We start from the raw sequence: 18155 nt of genomic DNA, 5'->3' as shown, positions 1-18155 counted from the left end.
GCATATATACATAGAAGCATATGCAAGCATATACACACTCAGGTCTGCATGCATGCCCATGGACATATATAAATAATGCAGAGAATTCCCAGTTTATTCATGGCATCCATGCATTCCTTCAGAAGGGTCTTACAAAATGTTTGAAGATGTCAGGTGCTCTTATTTAGAAGGCTCCAGTACTTTCTATTTGGATTATTAATCACAGTGAAATTTTGTACTTGAGCCTTTTAATCTTCAAAGCTTTCCTCACAAAGACTAAATTAATCATCCATCTTATAAGGAAGGATTTTTATTTGAGATATTAAGCCATGGGCAAGTTAGCTGAAGCTCCCACTGCAACACAACAAGAGAGTTTAATGTTGGAGTTCAGCTAAGGAGCACTTGACTTCCTTTAACACCTGGCTGTACATAGCTTAGTCCTAGAGTTAGGACTGAGTATTGCCTGGAGTCCCAGTGAGCAAGGTAAAGCTCAATCAAAAGCCACTGAAGTTGGTGCCCTTCTCTAACCTCTGGGAGATCATCTGGATCTCCAGTCTGCTGTTCATGTCCCACCCACAGCAAGAGGATGCCCACAATGCAGGTTCCGTACGCTCAAACTGGGTAAAACCGAGAGCGCTGTCCTTTGGAAATAAGAAATCTTTCACAATGGTTTCAAAAAGCTAGAAATGGATACATCTCCCTCCCTAAAAAAATTCTTTTTGATGCCTTTTGATTGGAACCATTTTCCTTCTGAGCTTAAAGCAATTACACTACAAGTTTATCAGCTAATATTACGTTTTTCGCTGATTTTTTTCACATGACTGAACAGCAAGTTCTGGATGGCAAGAGACAAATAGTTTGCCTGTCTGCTGTCGGTGTTAAATTCAAACCCTCAGCCTGGTTAGGAGGCAAAAGGAATCCCAAGTAAAGCTGGCAGTATTCTGACTTAATCTTCCAGAGGTTATCAAAGGTGATGTACCACCTCTGAACCTAACCAGGAGATTCCACTGTTTTCAGCCTTTGGTTTGGTGGGATGCCCTGACTGAAGAGCACATTGAGAGATACAGTCACACAATTCAAAATACTTGCCAGAACATTAACAGCCACATGCTCAAGGAACAGAGACATAATTTAGCACGTGCTGTATTACAGCCACAGCCTTCAGTTACACAAATCAGCATTAAAAGGGAGGGAACTGGGAAGCTGCACTTTATGCATTCAAAAAAAGTGAAAATCATTTTTCCAAAGACATTTTCACATTTCAAATTTCTCAACATTAAACATTCATCAACTGTGACAATATTATTATTACATTGACATAATCTGTTGCAGGGATGTGCGGAGACATGCAGGTTGCTATACTCTTGACTTTTCAAAACACACATGCCTTAATTTAATGATTGTTTCATCTTTCTTTGAAATTCTCTAAATGATCACATGATAATTAGGAATACAAAGGTCACTGAGATCTTGGGTTTAGTGTTCTCTTTCCCCAGCAGTGTTTGGAGTACTGAAGAGATTCTAAAGCCAAGATCTGAGCAGACTGTGTGAACAAGAAGCCACTTTTAAAGATTAAAGTTTAGAGCAATCGCTTTCCACAATCAATTACAAAAATAAAAGCTACTAATTTTATAACAGCCTAAACTTCCCTAATGGTAGCTACATTTAAGCTTTCACTTGTGGTATTTGAACAGTTTCAGTGACATCTTTAAAGAGGTTTAAGTCCCATTACACGTACCAAGACAAAACTTTCACTGCAGTTAACAGGATTCCCATAAAAATAAGATAAATGGGTAGGGATTATCAACTGCACAGTTTTCATTATAACTTCAGAAGTAAACAGAAGACATTAGTCCTTGTAAGGGGTGCTGTGCTCTAGGACAAAGTGGCAGAGCTAAGACTCTAAGGACAGCAGGAGCACCTCTGCCAAGTGAATGGGATTTTCCTACCAAGGTGAAAAAGGAACAGGAAAAAGAAATCCCAAAGAATGTAAGATTAAAAATACCCCTTTAATGTGATTTGTGCTTTCTAAGACAATTGTAAGAGAATAATTATCAATGTAAATTAGCTAGAGTTTCAGAGGAGTTACATCATTTGGATGACATCATGCCCACACCCCAAAGAATGCCAGATCAGTGTAAATTAAATGCATTAAATGCTATTTCAACTTTGTATATTCTATGGCTTCTAGTCCTCTCGTTAGTTTAAATTTGTAATTTAACAACTATAATTATTTAGCTTATGCTGAATTTAATCCAGTCTCTCCAGCATTTTCTGGACCATACTCAGTTCAAAGGTAACAAGTAGGAATTTGGAGACAATCCTCTGCCTTTAGAAAATTAAAGATCAAAGCTGAGGACTCTCTGAACTTTTCTACATAAAGCAGATGAATCACATTTTTAAATCAACAGTTGCTTCTTGTTTGGACAATATGTTTACTAATTACTTTTTAGATATTTTCCAGATCAGTAACTCAAACCATCCTAAATTTGAATTTTAGTGGAGTGGGACTTTCAAAATTAATTTAATGGAAGATGAAAAGAAATCACTAACAATAACACCCAAAAAAAGCTCAGATATGGCTCCCCAGATTCTGAAGGCACAAAGACTACTTAAAGGGTTAGGTGGAATCAAACCTAGACTGCAGAGACCAAAATATCTGAAAGCATTTAAAAAAAAACTGAACAAGCTTAGATACAAACTCCATTTACAGCATTAGAACATCACCAGGAAATGCTGAACATGTGGCATGTTTAGAAGGAAGCACCACTGGACACCAGTGGCAGCACATGACACTTGCCATACCCGTAATGTTTTTTAAAAAAAAAAGTACTTCCACTTGCAAGCAGACACAGCAGGAACAGAAGGGATCATGCTACCCCAGAAAACAAATCTTCACACATAACAAATACTTGGCACTATGTAGAATTGATACTAACTTGGAAACGGTGTTGGTTATGACCTAAAAGAAGAGAAAGAGAACAAACAACATCAAAACCAACCAAACGGAAAAAGATCAATAGTTTTTAGAGTGTGAAGGGCAACAGGTATTTACAAAAGCTTACTAAAGCTTTTTTCAGATGTCTACAAAGAAAGAAAAATAAGTAAATGTGTGCCAGAACCCCCCAACATGATTGAGAAAGGAAAAAACACAGGGATTATAGTTGATCCTCTAGGACTTAGTAGGGTACCCTGGCATTTTGGCTGACCCTTGAACATGGTTTTATTACTGTGTATCCCTAAAAGTACTATAATCAGAGTGTATGGGGGGAAGGGATGAGGGGAAGAAATAAGAAATTGCAGTGCATATTGTCATTTGAAAATAGCCACTTGAAAAAGAGGCAGAGATTATATTCTACCCTGATACTAACTGTTCAGGGATGAAATCTGTTCTGCTCAGGCTGCCCTCAGAGCTGATACTGCAAGATTGATTTTTATTTTTTTTTTATCTTTTGAATGCTGGAGAATACCCAAAAAGTATCTTAGTAGATGTTTTAAATATAAAACTAAGGAAAATGCCTTTGTATTTATTTATTCACCTAAGTCTCACTGTACTTGCATTATGCCAATGGTGGTATAAACCAGTTAATTTCAGACTCATTCCTAATTTATTCCATATGAAATGAAGCAAGCCTACACACTATGTGGGTTTATGGATATCCATATCAGGAATTTTTTTTCCATCTGTTTTGTACACAGTATGAAAAAACATATGCTCATGCTCCATCCCCCTTGGGTGCATAAACAAGAAGTGATGGTGGCTTGCACAGTAATTCCAAAGAAAGACAATGCAAAACTCAGTGTATGCCTTATGCAGCCAAAGCTGAGCACCATGACCATCACGTCTTAGATTATTTGCTAATGACTCTTCCTTCTGGTTGCATGAATAGCATTAATGGGCTATGACATTTACTGTAATTAATTTTTTCAAAGCTTACAATACATGTATTTTGCTCTTTTAATCTTGGGTGAATAGTAATTCATCATATTTTGTGCAAAATCAAGAGGAAGAGAGTCCTGGATCAGTTAATAAAATTTCCTCTTATTTAGCTGCACAGAATGCTGTTGACAGAACCCAGCACTGAACTTTCTAACTTGCTGCTTTAATGTTTCTGGATATGGGACTGATACAAAATATTGGACAGCAATGCCATACTGCAAGAGTGACATTCAAAGTGGATTTTTCTCCTGCTTTTGCTTTGCAGAACCTTTGAGAGTACTGCTTCTTTTTCCATACAGCCTTTTTGCATTGGCTCATCTGGTTGCCTTTTTCATGATCAAAAGCACTCTGATGAGGCAAGGCTGCAGTAAAGGCTTTGAACGTCTGCATTTCCATGGAAAAGCAGTCACTGATCATCTTCTGTAGTTACTGTTCTTCAGACTCCTAGATTCGAGAATATTTTTCTAATTTTATAAGCCCTGCATTAAGCCAAATATATCAGTCTCTTGCAGGAACCAGTACAGATATTTTAGGAACAAGCTGTAGTCTGTAAGCACATCAGTGATCATACATCCATTTTAGGTATGTGCAGGACAGCTGGGCACTCATTTACAACAAAACATAGTGTAATAAGATCATTTTCTGAAGTAGACGCTGTTGCCTGCTTTAATCTTCTAATCCAGGCCTCTGCTTTACACACAAAATACTATTTTTAAGGCAGAGCTACAACCCCTAAAATACACTTTATTTAGAGGACCCACTTGTTTGCATATAAAAATATGCCCACAGATAAAAGTCATCAGGTGCACACACTAAGAACAGCTCGACAGCCATGTCTCACTAGAGATTTTTAGACTGAAGAGGTTACGATAACTTCCTTCAAAAAGAGTAAAGCTTTACTTCTCCTTATGTTTTGTATGCAATGAGAGAATTCTTTCCAATTCAGAGCCAAACATTATTTTAGCTTGATTCTAAATGTGGACACGTATGAAACATCCAATCACTGATCACAGAGGTCACACAGTAAGAAGCCAGTAACCCAAGCCACCTGGCACATACTGGTAGGACAGGTATTTACTGCCCTTGACCTACAATGTGAAAAATAACTTACACTGGAATGAAAAAGAACCACGTTACAAGCCATGACTCACTCTTCATATTAATCCTCCCCTTTCCAGAGCTTTCAGCACCTTGGGCCATGGTGATGAAGCTCTAATATTAAAGCTCTAATATAAAACAGATGCTTTTTTCTTCTTTGCAGATCAAGGAAATAATCTCAAAATGAATCTTAGTGGTGTGATAGGATTTTCCAAAGGGTTTAGCTAAACCTCTCATAGCAATCGACAGAATTAAGTTTAAACAATTTAGTGAAAAGGACACCAAATTGAACTATGAAGCATACTCTAAGATCAGCCCCTCAACCTGAGTTTTCTTACACTTTTTACCGTATCACTAAGTGCACGTTCATGAATGCCTAACAATAAATTCACAGTTCTGAAGCACCACAATTTCACAATTTTTCTACAGCGTCTCATGTTGTATTATAGGATAAGAACATCCAGAGCTGATTTTGCAGAGCTCCCAGGGTTCTCTTCCCTTGTGCACTTTCATAGGTTGCCACAATGAGACTGAGACTGTCATGGATGATACTACGTCCTGAGGCAGGCACAGGTTCCATGTAACTCTCCACAGAGCAATAAGAAAGATGCCTCCTCACATTGTGGGTAACACTCAGGTGGGATTAAGAGTAACAGGATTACTGAACTCAGAATTGTCTCTGTGTGACAGAGATGTACAATTCCCTATCTCTCAGAGGAGTTACTTGAAAAGACACGAGTACTTAGCAGCTCTGGGTGCTTTCACCCTTTGAAAATATTCCTGGGGCTTGCAGGATAAAAGCTGCATCATTTAGATGGATTTCTCACAATTTTTCTTATTTGTTTATCAGTGCTACAGATATTCACAGAAAGTTAAGGGTTGGAAGGTACCTTGAGAGATGAAGTCTAACCCCCCTGCCAGAGCAGGGTCACCTACAGGAGGTTACACAGGAACACGTCCAGGTGGGTTTTGAATATCTCCAGAAAAGGAAACTCCACAACCTCCCTGGGCAGCCTGTGCCAGTGCTCTGTCACCCTCACAGTGAAAAAATATTACAGGCAGATAAACAGTGATTTCCTAAAACTGTACAAACTAAAAAGGTAGAATCTTGCTTTGTAATTCAGTGCACTGCCACAAGCATGCACTAACATATGTACTTAAAAAGGTAATGGTAATTTTGATAACAAAGAAATAGCCAGAATGCTGAGCCACCCAAAACACAGCCCCTTCACCCTCATGCTTGCAGATGTTGTGAAAATAGGGAGAAAAGGTAGGGAGATTTACTCACAGGAAACTTCACATTGAAATAAGTTAAGGACAAATTTTCCTCAAGGAAACTGTAAATTAAGAGCAGCATTCTGAGGTTTATTTTGCTGGTCTTGCTTGCTAACTGAAATTCTTTTATTTTAGACACTTACTGCCTCTCTTAATTATCCAGTGTGAGAGGGAAGGTTAAGATTTTTTCAGATGAATTAATTAGGAGCGTTAATGCTGAGTGCTCAAGAGAGTTACAATGAATCACCTAAGCCAACTTAATTATTTAGAACTTGGATGTATGCTTTTTTATGAAGATAAAATATCCTTACTTTGCTGAAACCTAAAACCCCCTGGTTTTACTCTTGCAAAGAGCTTCTGCAAGGTGATATAAAGTACTGGAAAATATGCATTTGCTACCAAACCCTGAGTGGATTGCCTGAATTTTTTGGTTTTCCTCATATAGCCAAGTCCCTGAGTGTAAAGTATACTTCTTCCCATATCATAATAACAATTTAATCTTAATATCAAATAAACATTAACAAAATAGAGATTTGTTTGCATATAAACACATGAAGGCAGAACAATCAGGAAAACCTGATTCTCATGTATTGTCATCCAAGCTCCTCACTTCAGAATCCTACTGATGAAACCAGCTGATCTGCAATACAGCAACAATGAAAACCTTGAGAGTAGGGAATCAAACTAACTGGGCAGTATCTAGACATCAACCCTTGTTGATACAAGTTAAGAGCAATTCTAATGGATGTGAGACAGATCATGGCCAAACCAAGGGATTCAAAATGCTGCAGTTTTGCCTCACTTTGCACAGGAAAGCCAGGACATTAAGGCAGGGATGTAGCAGGCCCCTTCAGTAAACCAGCATGTTAGATTTGCTGGTCAAAGCAATTTCTCTTTAGGAAAGTACAAAAGATCAGATCTGTCTTAAAGCAGCTTTTATCATGGCTGACAGTGATACTTTATTCTCTGAGGCAACGTGCATTAGTTGACATTGCTAAATGCCATAACCCTGAGATGCTCAAAGTTACCTCAGTCACAGTGTTCCTCCTCATGCTCTGGTGATTATTGCCAATCCATACTGCAATTCAGATACCAAAGACCAAGAGTTACTCTGCAATGCTACTGTGTATGTTTTGGCAGGCAGTGGAAAATTTAATAATTATTCCAGACCTAAACCATGATAACCAGACAAATACACAATAGGGTAGGTACTATTACATTCATTTTTCAGCAAATTCATGACTTAGTGAAATATCAAATATTTTAACCATGTTACCTACCCTCTAGGAAGTCCACCTTCTGCAGCCTTTCGGTTGAGACTTAATTTATGCATCTCAGCCATTTCCCTGAGAGTCTCTGCTGAGTAAAGGCCAATGGGGTTGTTATACTGCCTTGCAGGGCTCAGCTGGTGTACAGGACTATTGCCATCAGTCTGGACCAGGCTTAGCTTTGAACCTAGGTTACTCTTTGCAGGTGAAATGTCAGGAGTCACAGACTGAGAGGACAGAGAAGATCTAACTGTGGTAGTCTTTAAGTAGGAAGAGCTATTTGAAAAGCTGATCTCTTGCTTGTTGAGGTAGCCTGAAAACGTTCCATTGGTTGCTAAAACACTACCCACAGGCCCAGTCGCTGGGTTAGTTAGAGGACTGAAGGTTGTTCTGTTGCCATTGATTTCCCAAGCAGGCTCCTGTACAGCAAACATGCAGGCCAAGAAAAGAAAAAAAAGAAAAGAGCAATCATAGAACACATGCAAAAATGACATCTGCAATTACTGCTTTCTAAATATATGGATAAACTTGCAATAAATGGATTGGGGCCAAAGCATCCAAACTTTGAGGAAAGACTTTCAACAAAGAAATGCATTGTTTCAAAGTAAGGGAAGCAAAACATACTCAGGCAGTTTTTACTGGCAGTTTTAGTTGAAATCAACAAATAAAGCTTGACATTAAAAGAGCATTTGCTACTAGTCAACCTCACAGCAGTAATTTTCTATTAAAAGATAAGGTCCATTAATTTCTAGGTTAATTAAGAAATCTTAAACTTGTCTTGAGGTCAGAATCATTTCAGACACTAAAGAAGCACACAACTCAATGCCATTATTATAAATACTTAATGATTCTAAGCCACAGCATTCTGCTTTCCATGAGTCTACTTTGAGTTATTGAAGCCCACATTTTGCACTGATCTCAGAGGCTCTGGTTCATGCTGATTAGGCCATGCAGCATGGTTAGCAGATAAACCAACAGGACTCAAGAACAGGCACTGCTCAACAGATAGGATTCTTCTATTCTGATTATTTCTGCATGATTTCCACTGGAAGGAATGTGTGTGAGCACATAGGTGGTGAGTGCACGGTCCTACAGCCACATCCCAGGTAATATTCCTACCTAGGCTGGCAGGATGCATTGCCTTAGTCAAAGTCACAGGAATCTTTCCTGCAATAGCTATGCCCATAGAAGTCTGTGCTGGTGCTCAAATTAGAAACATTCTACTAAAACCACATCCTGGAAAAATGCACTGCTAGGCTTCAGTTTCATAAATGATTGGCTTAGTGAAACCAAAATAAAAAGTAACATCAAAAAAGAAAACCATTGCTTTTTCAGCAACACAATGCAGGAAGTAAGTTGTCACCTGAGTTATGCAGAATTTTTACATTAAACTTGTGTTCATATTGCCTGGAACACCCTATCACTGCTTCAAGCACATTCTGGTGCAACACCACCCAAATGCCTATGACTGGAGGGCACTCAGCAGGTTGTGGGAAACACAGAGCATCCTTAGGGTTAAATTACCTCATTGCCTTCCAGCTATTGGCAGAGTAGTGACCACAGCTCTCTGTTGGAAGGTTGCCTACTTGTAGAATGGACAATTTTATCAAAGAGGAATACAAACTTCAATTTCAGGGGAGCATTTTATGCCATTACTCTGTTTTTTAATTAACTTCTAAAGGCTCAGTGACTGCAATATGAATAGCAAGATTATAATATTGATTATTTTAACATTTCTTTTATGTTTGCCTTTTGAACCTCTCATGCTGAGTGCTGGAACTCATCAGCATGTTTTAAAACAATCAGTTATATAGTTTCAAAGTCTGTTTTATTCTTCACTTTTGATTGTCTGTAGTTACCTGCTTTGGATTAAAAAAAGAAATAAATCCATAGCTGAGGTACTGAGCACACTATTTGAATGCTTAGCAATTAACAGATTTCTTTAGAGCCATAATACCAGCTCTTGGCATCGTGGGTTCCTTGGCTTTTGCTACAGGAAAAGGAACATTTCAACCTCTCCCCTTAGACCTAGATCTGCTGCAGTCATACCTGGTATTAGGTGCCATGATGCTCATGCTGGCAGTGTGCTGCAGCCCAGCTCTGAGGGACAGGAAGGGACATTATCCTGAAGAAGGGATGGAGCCCCCAGTCTGCCCCCAGTGAAAGCCAATACCAGAGCAAGTGGTGGCATGCAGTGACCTTTTGCCTCATTTCGACTGGTGCAGCTTCTGCTGCCATCTTGAACACCTTGCATGCATCTCCCCCATGGCCTTGCATGAAACATAGGCCTGAGAATAATTTGGCCTCTGATTTTCTACTTTCACTGGTCTGGGTTATCATTAACGTCATTTTCTGATTTAGTGACTAAGGTTCACTAGAAAGATAAATATTTTATAATCTCCTCTTGAATTTTTCCATATTTCATATTTAAGTTTAGGGAGATTACATTTAAAAATCAGTATAATATGGTTTAATTAATTAAAACTAATTGCAAAAAAAGCCCCCTAAAGGTCTAAGGATATAATTACTCATAACATTAAATGTATTTAAGATGGTTTGAATCAAAAATGTAAGGCAGATAAAATGAACTGAGAACATTTTTCTTAGTAATAAACAGGAAGAGATTTTAGATGCCATTAATAGCTGCCTAAGGCTGTAGCAATAGATAATCCTAAAAGCATTTTTCAGACTACGCCTTTTAAAGAAATACATTTAATTGTCACATGTACAGTGATATATACATATACATATGTGTGTATACATATGTATATATATACGCCCTGATATAGAAAACAGGAAAAAAACCCAACCTTTAAGTGGCCTACTGCAAGCTTCCAAGTATCATTATACAAACAAAACAAGGATTCTCTCTAAAAAACTGTGGTAAAAGAGGAACAAATGCACAAAACTGTATTCATAAACTAAGCCATCACTTGTGCAAATGAGTTTTAAATGCTAGCAGAGGGCGAAAGCAAGTATTTTAAAAAAATACAGAGGCAATAGAGAAGAAAAAGGATATGGCAGAGTTATATTGTTTGTTACCCTGGAAACTGTGGCTTTTGTCTGAGTTATCTGTGGATTTCCTTTCTAAACCCCATAATAAAAGGACATGCACGGAAATCTGATTATAAAATATCAGTTTCAACAGCCAATGAGAGAAATGCCATATACTCCCTTAATCCTAATGAATTTTCTATGTTTTGGTGTTAGTGGACACTAAGAGAAAGCAAAGGGAAAATTATAGGACCAAAAAATGACAATTGATGATTTTCCTCATCTTTGTGATGTGAATGGAATTTTGGTTTCATTGCTCAAATAAATTCTAGCTGGAACAGCAGCATGCATGTAACTCAACACCAGATTTCATAGGAACCCAGCAGTTCCAGCTCAGCATTCTCCATTTTGAGTTAATATTGCTGGAATTTTTAAGGTAGTTGTTTTCCCTGTGTTTGGGGGGGTGGAGGATGGACGAAACAGGGAGTGTCTAAGAAAATTATTGCCCAAGAATCAGGTTATCTAGCTCTTTCCTTTTGTGACTGACAAAGCATCTCTCATTCAGTTTATTCCCAGTATTTATTCCCTAGTGTATTTTAGATTTTTTTCCCCTCCAGTTCAATGGCCAAAACAGATCAATGCAGCATTTCTGAAACCATTTTGGAATATGAAGGTCAGATTTTTAATACTGAGCAGCAGCACAGCTTTTAGTATTACATCACATGAACTGCAGCCAACAGTAAATGTTCCCCTGCTTCCCATCTCTCTCATCCTATTCTGTTTCAGTCTCTGTGGCTGGAAAGGGAAGGCAACATTTCAAACTGTGCAAATCAGATGCTACCCTTCAGCCGACCAGGAGAGGAGGCTCTGACACTGAGCAATGGGCTTCATCCCTGGGAAGGGATTGCTGAGATCCTGCTGCAAGCCTTTCTACGAGGGGAAAATGTCTTAATTTCCCAGTGTAATGTCAGTGAAAGAGCTTGAAACTGATAAATGCAGAGAAGCCTCAAACATTTGGGAATAGAAAGAAGTTGTGAATCAGCTCAATTTCCATTCTGAAACAGGATTATTTTTTTTTCTTTATAAATACGCAATTTCTGTGAAAGGCAAATGTTCCTCCTTATCAGAGAAATGAGAGACAAATTTATATTGGAAGACAAACTACCAGTTTTTCAGGTCCTCTTCTTTTGACAGCCCACGTTCTATTTATCTGTTGCTATGACCATACAATCTTTATTAATCTTTTGCACTTCTGGGAGAATAATTTTAATGCTGTACTATTGAATTTGACCTCCCAGAATGCCCAAGAAGCAGCTGTTGCTTTAAACTTTTTATAGAAAGAAGAAACTGAAGGCACCATGGCATTAGCTGACTCTGTTCAAAGACATCCTAACAAACAGCTTTGGGCTCAGCCAGTTCTTCCATCCTATGCTTGACTTACAAAGTCGGTCACCTCTTCATCTGTTTCCTCTTATCCACACATAGGTTCCCAAATTTGGCAGGAAGCAAATCATACATTTTACATGACCCTCACTGGGACTCTGACAGAGGTGTGTTCAATACTGTTTCATAAACAGGAAAATACATAGTCATAGCATTAAAATTAAAGAGGTTGTCTTAATACCACTATGAAAAGGGACAGATATGAAAGCTATGCTTAGCCTTTTCACCTTGAGCATTTTGAAAGACACTGAAGTGAATCTTCACCTGTGTTTTGGACCTCTAAAAAGCTGCAGGAACTCCTTGACTGATGATGACTTAGTTTCTCAGTCCCTGGACTACCCTCCTTGTGACTTGAATGTTTTCAGCATTACCTATGCCCTTTCTTCCAGCTATGTGCAAAAGACTTAAATAAATCTTTTAATGAAATAAAAAACATGTAACTAAACTAAATGCAAATAGTTTCAAGTTTGAGATTAATGTCAGATAGGGAAATAATGAAAATTCAAATCAGTCAAACTTTTATTTCCAATAATAGCCCTATAGCTCAGTTGACACCATACTTATGGTCCCAAAATGCGTGTTATCCATAATACTGATCAGCTCAAGAAAGTAAGGAGAGAATGTATGTTACTTCTGGAATGTAGAAAAATTTCTATCATGAGGAACTCTGGGGTTTTTATACCTTCCTTACATCTTCATAAAAGAGTGTGTTTATTTTTCTAAAACCCAAAAAAACATGACCATAGCAGTAAAAGAAGAAGTACATGCTTGGAAATTAGTAGAAGCTGCAATCACATCAGCAATAATGCACAAGACATTTTATGGTTGAAAGTAAACACTGAACTTGCACATGCAGATTTTTAGCTAACATCACCATGCCTTAACCTTGTCTCAGAGAAAGATGTGAAAAACTCAGTGTTTGAGGAAAACACTGTCCTAACTGTCTTGCAGTGTTTTGCTGGTTTTTGAAACGTAATAAAATTAATTTCATGTGAAGCATCAGAAACTAAACACTGTCAAGCACTGATGTGGAGGTGACAGCCTATCTGTCATGGAATTCTTCATTTCTACAGTGATACTGTAACTGGAAATAACAGAGACAAGTGAAGAATCCTAAACATTACTGTAACATAGTTCATAGCAACATCCAAATACCTCTTTGTATCAGTAAAGACATTTTACTGGGGATTTTGAGACTTCTCCAATGGTTCAATGCCTTCGCTGCCTTCCAAACCAGCCTTAGAGAACAGTTTTTCTTCAGTTAAAAATTACTGTTGTCTGCTGCTGTATATTAATGACACAAATGTCACTTCTCTTGGAAATCCCTGGAAAGGGGACCTCCCCTCCAGCACTCTTCTGCTACCTCTTCCCCATGGCCCAAAGACCCTACACCTGGGACCACCTTTCTAGATACTGTTTTTACCATCATACCACCCCACCCTTTTTTCCTCCAGAAATCTTTCAGTAAATCTCTTTTCCAGCTGCAAGTACTCCCTGGAGCCTGTTCACACCAGGTGGCCTCCAACAGCTCCTGTAAACCTTTCCCAAGCACTGACACACAAAAGGCTCAAGAGAGAGACAAAATGCTCCTGAAAAAGGGTTGAGACCTATGATTCTCCTTCCCTTCTCTCTTAAGGGTTCAAATCAGAAATGTATAGTGACTATATAGCTTTTATGCCAAAGGCACTTTTAGGACCTGTAAAAAAAACCTACAGTGCATGGAGTTAACTTTTCTGTAGGGTAGATACTTAAGGAAGAAAACTGTTTTGTGTAGTAAATAGCTTTGAATACCTACAGCCACTTGCCAGGGAAGAAATGCACCTAATATAGACAGATGCAAATTAATTGTATAGAAGCTTTTATGTAGCTGCAGTGGAAAAAGGCAAGTTTGTCATACCTGCACAGGTGCTGCTGAGAGTCCCAAACCATGGCTGTCAGTCTTGTCCTGGTGAAAACTCTGGAGACAAGCCTGCTTGCTGCTTAAAAACTAACAGCATTCTGTGTAGTTCTTGAGGGAAAATAAGTACTCTCTTCCCCTTTCTGTCCCTATTACTTTGCTGATGCACCCTGACACCAGCCTAGCTAAAAGAGTGATCCATCATTTTTAGTCTAGGAATTTCACAGTACCTCTTGATGACTCTTCCAATAACTTTCTCCATGGTAACTTTTATAAAATCATGATATACACAGAAGCAACTCTGAGCAAGATAAATTCTTAACTGCATCTTCTGTTGCCAAAAATGTACAAGATCTTCAGCAAAATAACATTATTCCTGTCTCAACTAATAAATGTCAGACATTAATTTCAAATTTAACAAAATAAAATTGAATCAAATTATTCTCTCCAAGTGTGTTCTCTTCCTTTATTTTGAGGATATTTGCAGCAGTTACAGGGATGGTGTTACCTTCTGAGCTCTGAATTGGTAAAGCACAGTGTTTATAAAAATTACTTAAAATTAATCTGTGCAAGTCAGAACTGCCCAAAACAGTAGAAAATCACCTAATTCCCTGTGTATTTTGATCTTCTGCATTTCTTATTTATACTACACACTAGGGGTAAAACTGGCACTTACAGAAGAGGTGAAGTTACCTCTTTATTTGTCTAATTAAATGTGTCAGCAATGCACATGTCCTGCCCTGTTCTTGAGCCTAAGGATATACACCTTCTTTCAGGTATCCTTGATCCTCAGTGCCACCACAGGTACAGAAGGTGAGTTGCCAGGTACAGTCAATGAATGCTGTTTATTCTAATCTGAACATCTATCTTAAGGAAGATGATGAGCTTTGACAACAGAAAACAAGGCATCCAGTTCCTCTGCAACATTCTGTTATTCATTAAGTTGATTCATCTCTTTTTAAATTTATTTCTTTTTGTGTCTTTTGAATATTGTAACAATAATGCAGTATGATGTAAGTTTTTAAATGCCCTAATGTGCTTTTTCAAGACCAGTGTCTCTTCAGTTGTAGTCAAGATTTGGATACACTGAGGCACAATCTAATGGTTTTTCCCCAAGAATCTACAAAAGTAAATGTGTATTTTGAGAAGCTTTGGCAGCCTCTTGCACCCCAGATGATGACAAACTGCTCAGAATAGGTTAGACCAGATCACAACTGAGGACAGCTGGATGCTTTGGTTCTGCTAATCAGAAATAAGCAAAATACATATCACCAATACACTGCATTGTGGTAGTTTTGCTGACAGTTCATTAGTTTAGTGTTCACTTATTTAGGGTGGACAAAAGCTATTTCCTGCAGGAGGTATTTACCTTTACCACAGCAGATAATAATGGTATTAACTCTGGCTGAGGATAAATTTGCCACATACCTTCTGGTGGGGAATTACAGCCCTGGGAGAATCAATTCTGGGTGCTGTGGTTGAAACTGGCATGGGACGTTTAGATCTGGAGATCCAAAAGAAAATAAAAAGAAAAAAAGACAAAAAAAATATTAGTAATGCAGACTCCTATTTTTCAGTTCTGATTTATTGCAAAAATCAGAATGCAAAATTCATGCTGCTTCATCAGGAGTGAAAACCAAGCATGGCCTAGACTTTTTCAAATGATGATCATCGTGCTTTTTATACTTCCATACGTACAAAGGATTTAAGTGTGAGAAAAGGCTTTATATAGTTTCTCTGAATGATGAAAACATACAAGTTACAGAAGCAGCCTCTGACTTGGGAGATCATCTGTTTTCCCATACGTCTTAACAAACTGCATTTTCATAGATACATGACAATCAGCCTCAACTAGATAAATTCAGATTTGGGCAGCACTCTGGAAAAAGGGATAAAGAAGTGTTTGAAAATGCAGAGACTAAACTTCAGCACTGAAGCATCTCAACATCAGCTCTTCAAAAGATTATTATTTAATAGTTAAAACTGTGTAGCAACTGCCATAATTTAAACTTCTCTGTGGGAAGAAACCTGGCCTTACTTTCAGACAATTCAGTTTCCAAAGGAGCAGATCACTTCTGAATTAACCACACTGCACTCCAAATTCCTGCTTTTCACAAATGTTCATTTTAAAAAACAAAATCAACCCCACTAAAACGCTTTCAAAACACACAGCTTGCCCTTCTATTGGAACATAACAAGGAAAGCACAATGATAAACACTGAGTGATGGATGCTCAGGTAAGTGAAGAGGTATTTGTGGGAGGTGTGGTGAGAACCTGCTCTGAACAGCACCCCTGAAATCCTTCCAGTACAATTGGAATCACCAGAGAAAATTAAATGGAAAATGTAAAAATAGAAAGAATCAGAATTAGGCAAGTAATATCCTATTGCCCACCTACAGATCAGGATTATGCCTGAAATCCTCATCTTTAAAAAGTACTTTGATAAATTAGGACAGGTACAAAAATGAAATAAAAATACTCAAAAGCATACATGTAAAGCAGAAATGACTGAGACATCCAGAACTGTTTGCTTTAGAGAGCAGATGAATAAAGGAAGGCATTAAAGAGGCTTAGAAAATAATGAATGGTAGAAAAGGAGAAATAAAGCTACATTCCTGGACATTAAGTGAAACTGAAAAGGCAACACATCTAAAATAGATAAAGGCAAACATTTTTTTGTAGGGTACTTGATTAATCTGTGGTGAAAGTCAGTGTTAGAAAACATCGAGACCATGAGAATAGCAGGATATCAGAAAGGATTAGGTATTTATACTTACAACAAAAACCCCGACAGCTGCTTTAGATTGTGTAAAACTAAATAGCCACACAGATTCTCATTTTTCACAGCACAACTTGAAATGGAAGACTTTCTGTCTTAGGTTCATTATTTCCTTCCTGAGGGCTCTGCTGCACCTACCTCTGAAATACACCAGTGGCATCTAGCAGAGACAGAAAGCTGAGCCAGACAAAAACTGTGCTCATCCACAGTAGCAGCCCTTGCACTAATACCTACCTTCACACAAAAAATATTTCCATAAGCAGGAATAAACAACCAAAAAACCCCACTCTGGAAACAAGAGTAATCCTTACAGGAATTGGAAGATTTCCATAGAGAAGGCATGGAAATGATGCTACTTTGAGAGCTGAAAACAAAGATGATGTAATGGATGCCTACCTCACAACGATATCCTGTGAAAAACAAAAGTTTGAGAAGACAAGAACTTTCATTTTGTTGAATAGGTAATTAACCCCTGAAATCCAGTGACACAATGTATTCCGAAAACAAGAGGCTAGAAAATGGTATTGTCCACTCACTGTTGGACTATATCACAATATAGTCCCAAAGATAAAATTATCTGAGAAATACCTATCTTCAAGTTCCAACAACAAGAGATAATAACTAACTGCCTAGAGGAAACTTTCCTCTGGAAGAGTTACTAACTGATTTTCCCTCAGAAATGACTGCTATACCCCTCTTCCAACCACTTTAGTTTAAAAAGAGAACCACTAAATCATATTCATGAGACTCACATGTATCATGGAAGACAGCAAAAAGAAGACTAAAAAACCTCAGCTGCAGACCAGAACACATAGTTGCTGAAAATAGATTGTGATGATTCATGAAGAGACAAAGATTTAGAGGGAGATTCCTTCTGTTGGTGTAATTTCTTTTTAGGTTCTAAAATGTTCTTTTAAAACAGTGAGGTTCCTATATAACTGCTCTGATGTTTATAGCTTTGATATTTTAAAAGAGAATGATGAGGCTTGCTAGATATAGCAGACATTTGCAGCAGAGAAAATGGCAGAAGAGTTGAAGTCAGTTGGTGGAATGAAAGTGTCTGCACTCACAGAATAAAGTGAGTATTTACCTAAGAGCCATTACTCCTCAGGGAAAACCATCTGCAAGCTCAGGACATTTTTTTCCTCCCTCTTTTGCAAGATGAATCCCAGCAACACAAGTTTGGGTTTAGAGGGATAATGGTGCTGTTGCAAATGCGTGTGTCCAGTTTTACATTTTAATACACTAACTGCAAAATTATTTTATTGCTAACACCCAGAGGCTGTACTTGCTTGGTAGGGCTATGAGGAGGATGAAAGTCCGAATTTCACAAATGACCACAATTTGATGTTGAAATACTCCATCAAGATTGTTTTTTTTCTGCAGCAATTAATTTCATTTTGACTTCCAGACATTTTGTTCTACATTTACAAAGTTAAAAATGGAATTAAAAAAAAAATATTTCAAAATGGAAATTCAGA

At 37.9% G+C, this 18155-nt stretch overlaps 1 protein-coding gene across 11 annotated transcripts in view; it reads right to left on the bottom strand.

The window, feature by feature from the left end:
- The window catches only part of LDB3 (LIM domain binding 3), a 117942-nt gene that overhangs the window by 52989 nt on the left and 46798 nt on the right, over positions 1-18155 (bottom strand). For all 11 annotated transcript variants that reach the window (XM_071749244.1, XM_071749243.1, XM_071749246.1 and 8 more), the window contains 2 exons: positions 15323-15398; positions 2919-2941 (listed from right to left, as the gene is read on the bottom strand). In XM_071749244.1, coding sequence (XP_071605345.1) covers positions 2919-2941; positions 15323-15398 — 99 coding nt within the window. The remainder of the gene's footprint in view (positions 1-2918; positions 2942-15322; positions 15399-18155) is intronic.

Source organism: Heliangelus exortis, chromosome 7, assembly GCF_036169615.1.
Source record: "Heliangelus exortis chromosome 7, bHelExo1.hap1, whole genome shotgun sequence".
NCBI classification, from domain to species: Eukaryota; Metazoa; Chordata; class Aves; order Apodiformes; family Trochilidae; genus Heliangelus; species Heliangelus exortis.
The sequence above is the reverse complement of the archived record's forward strand: the minus strand, read 5'-3'. Positions and strand labels throughout refer to the sequence as shown.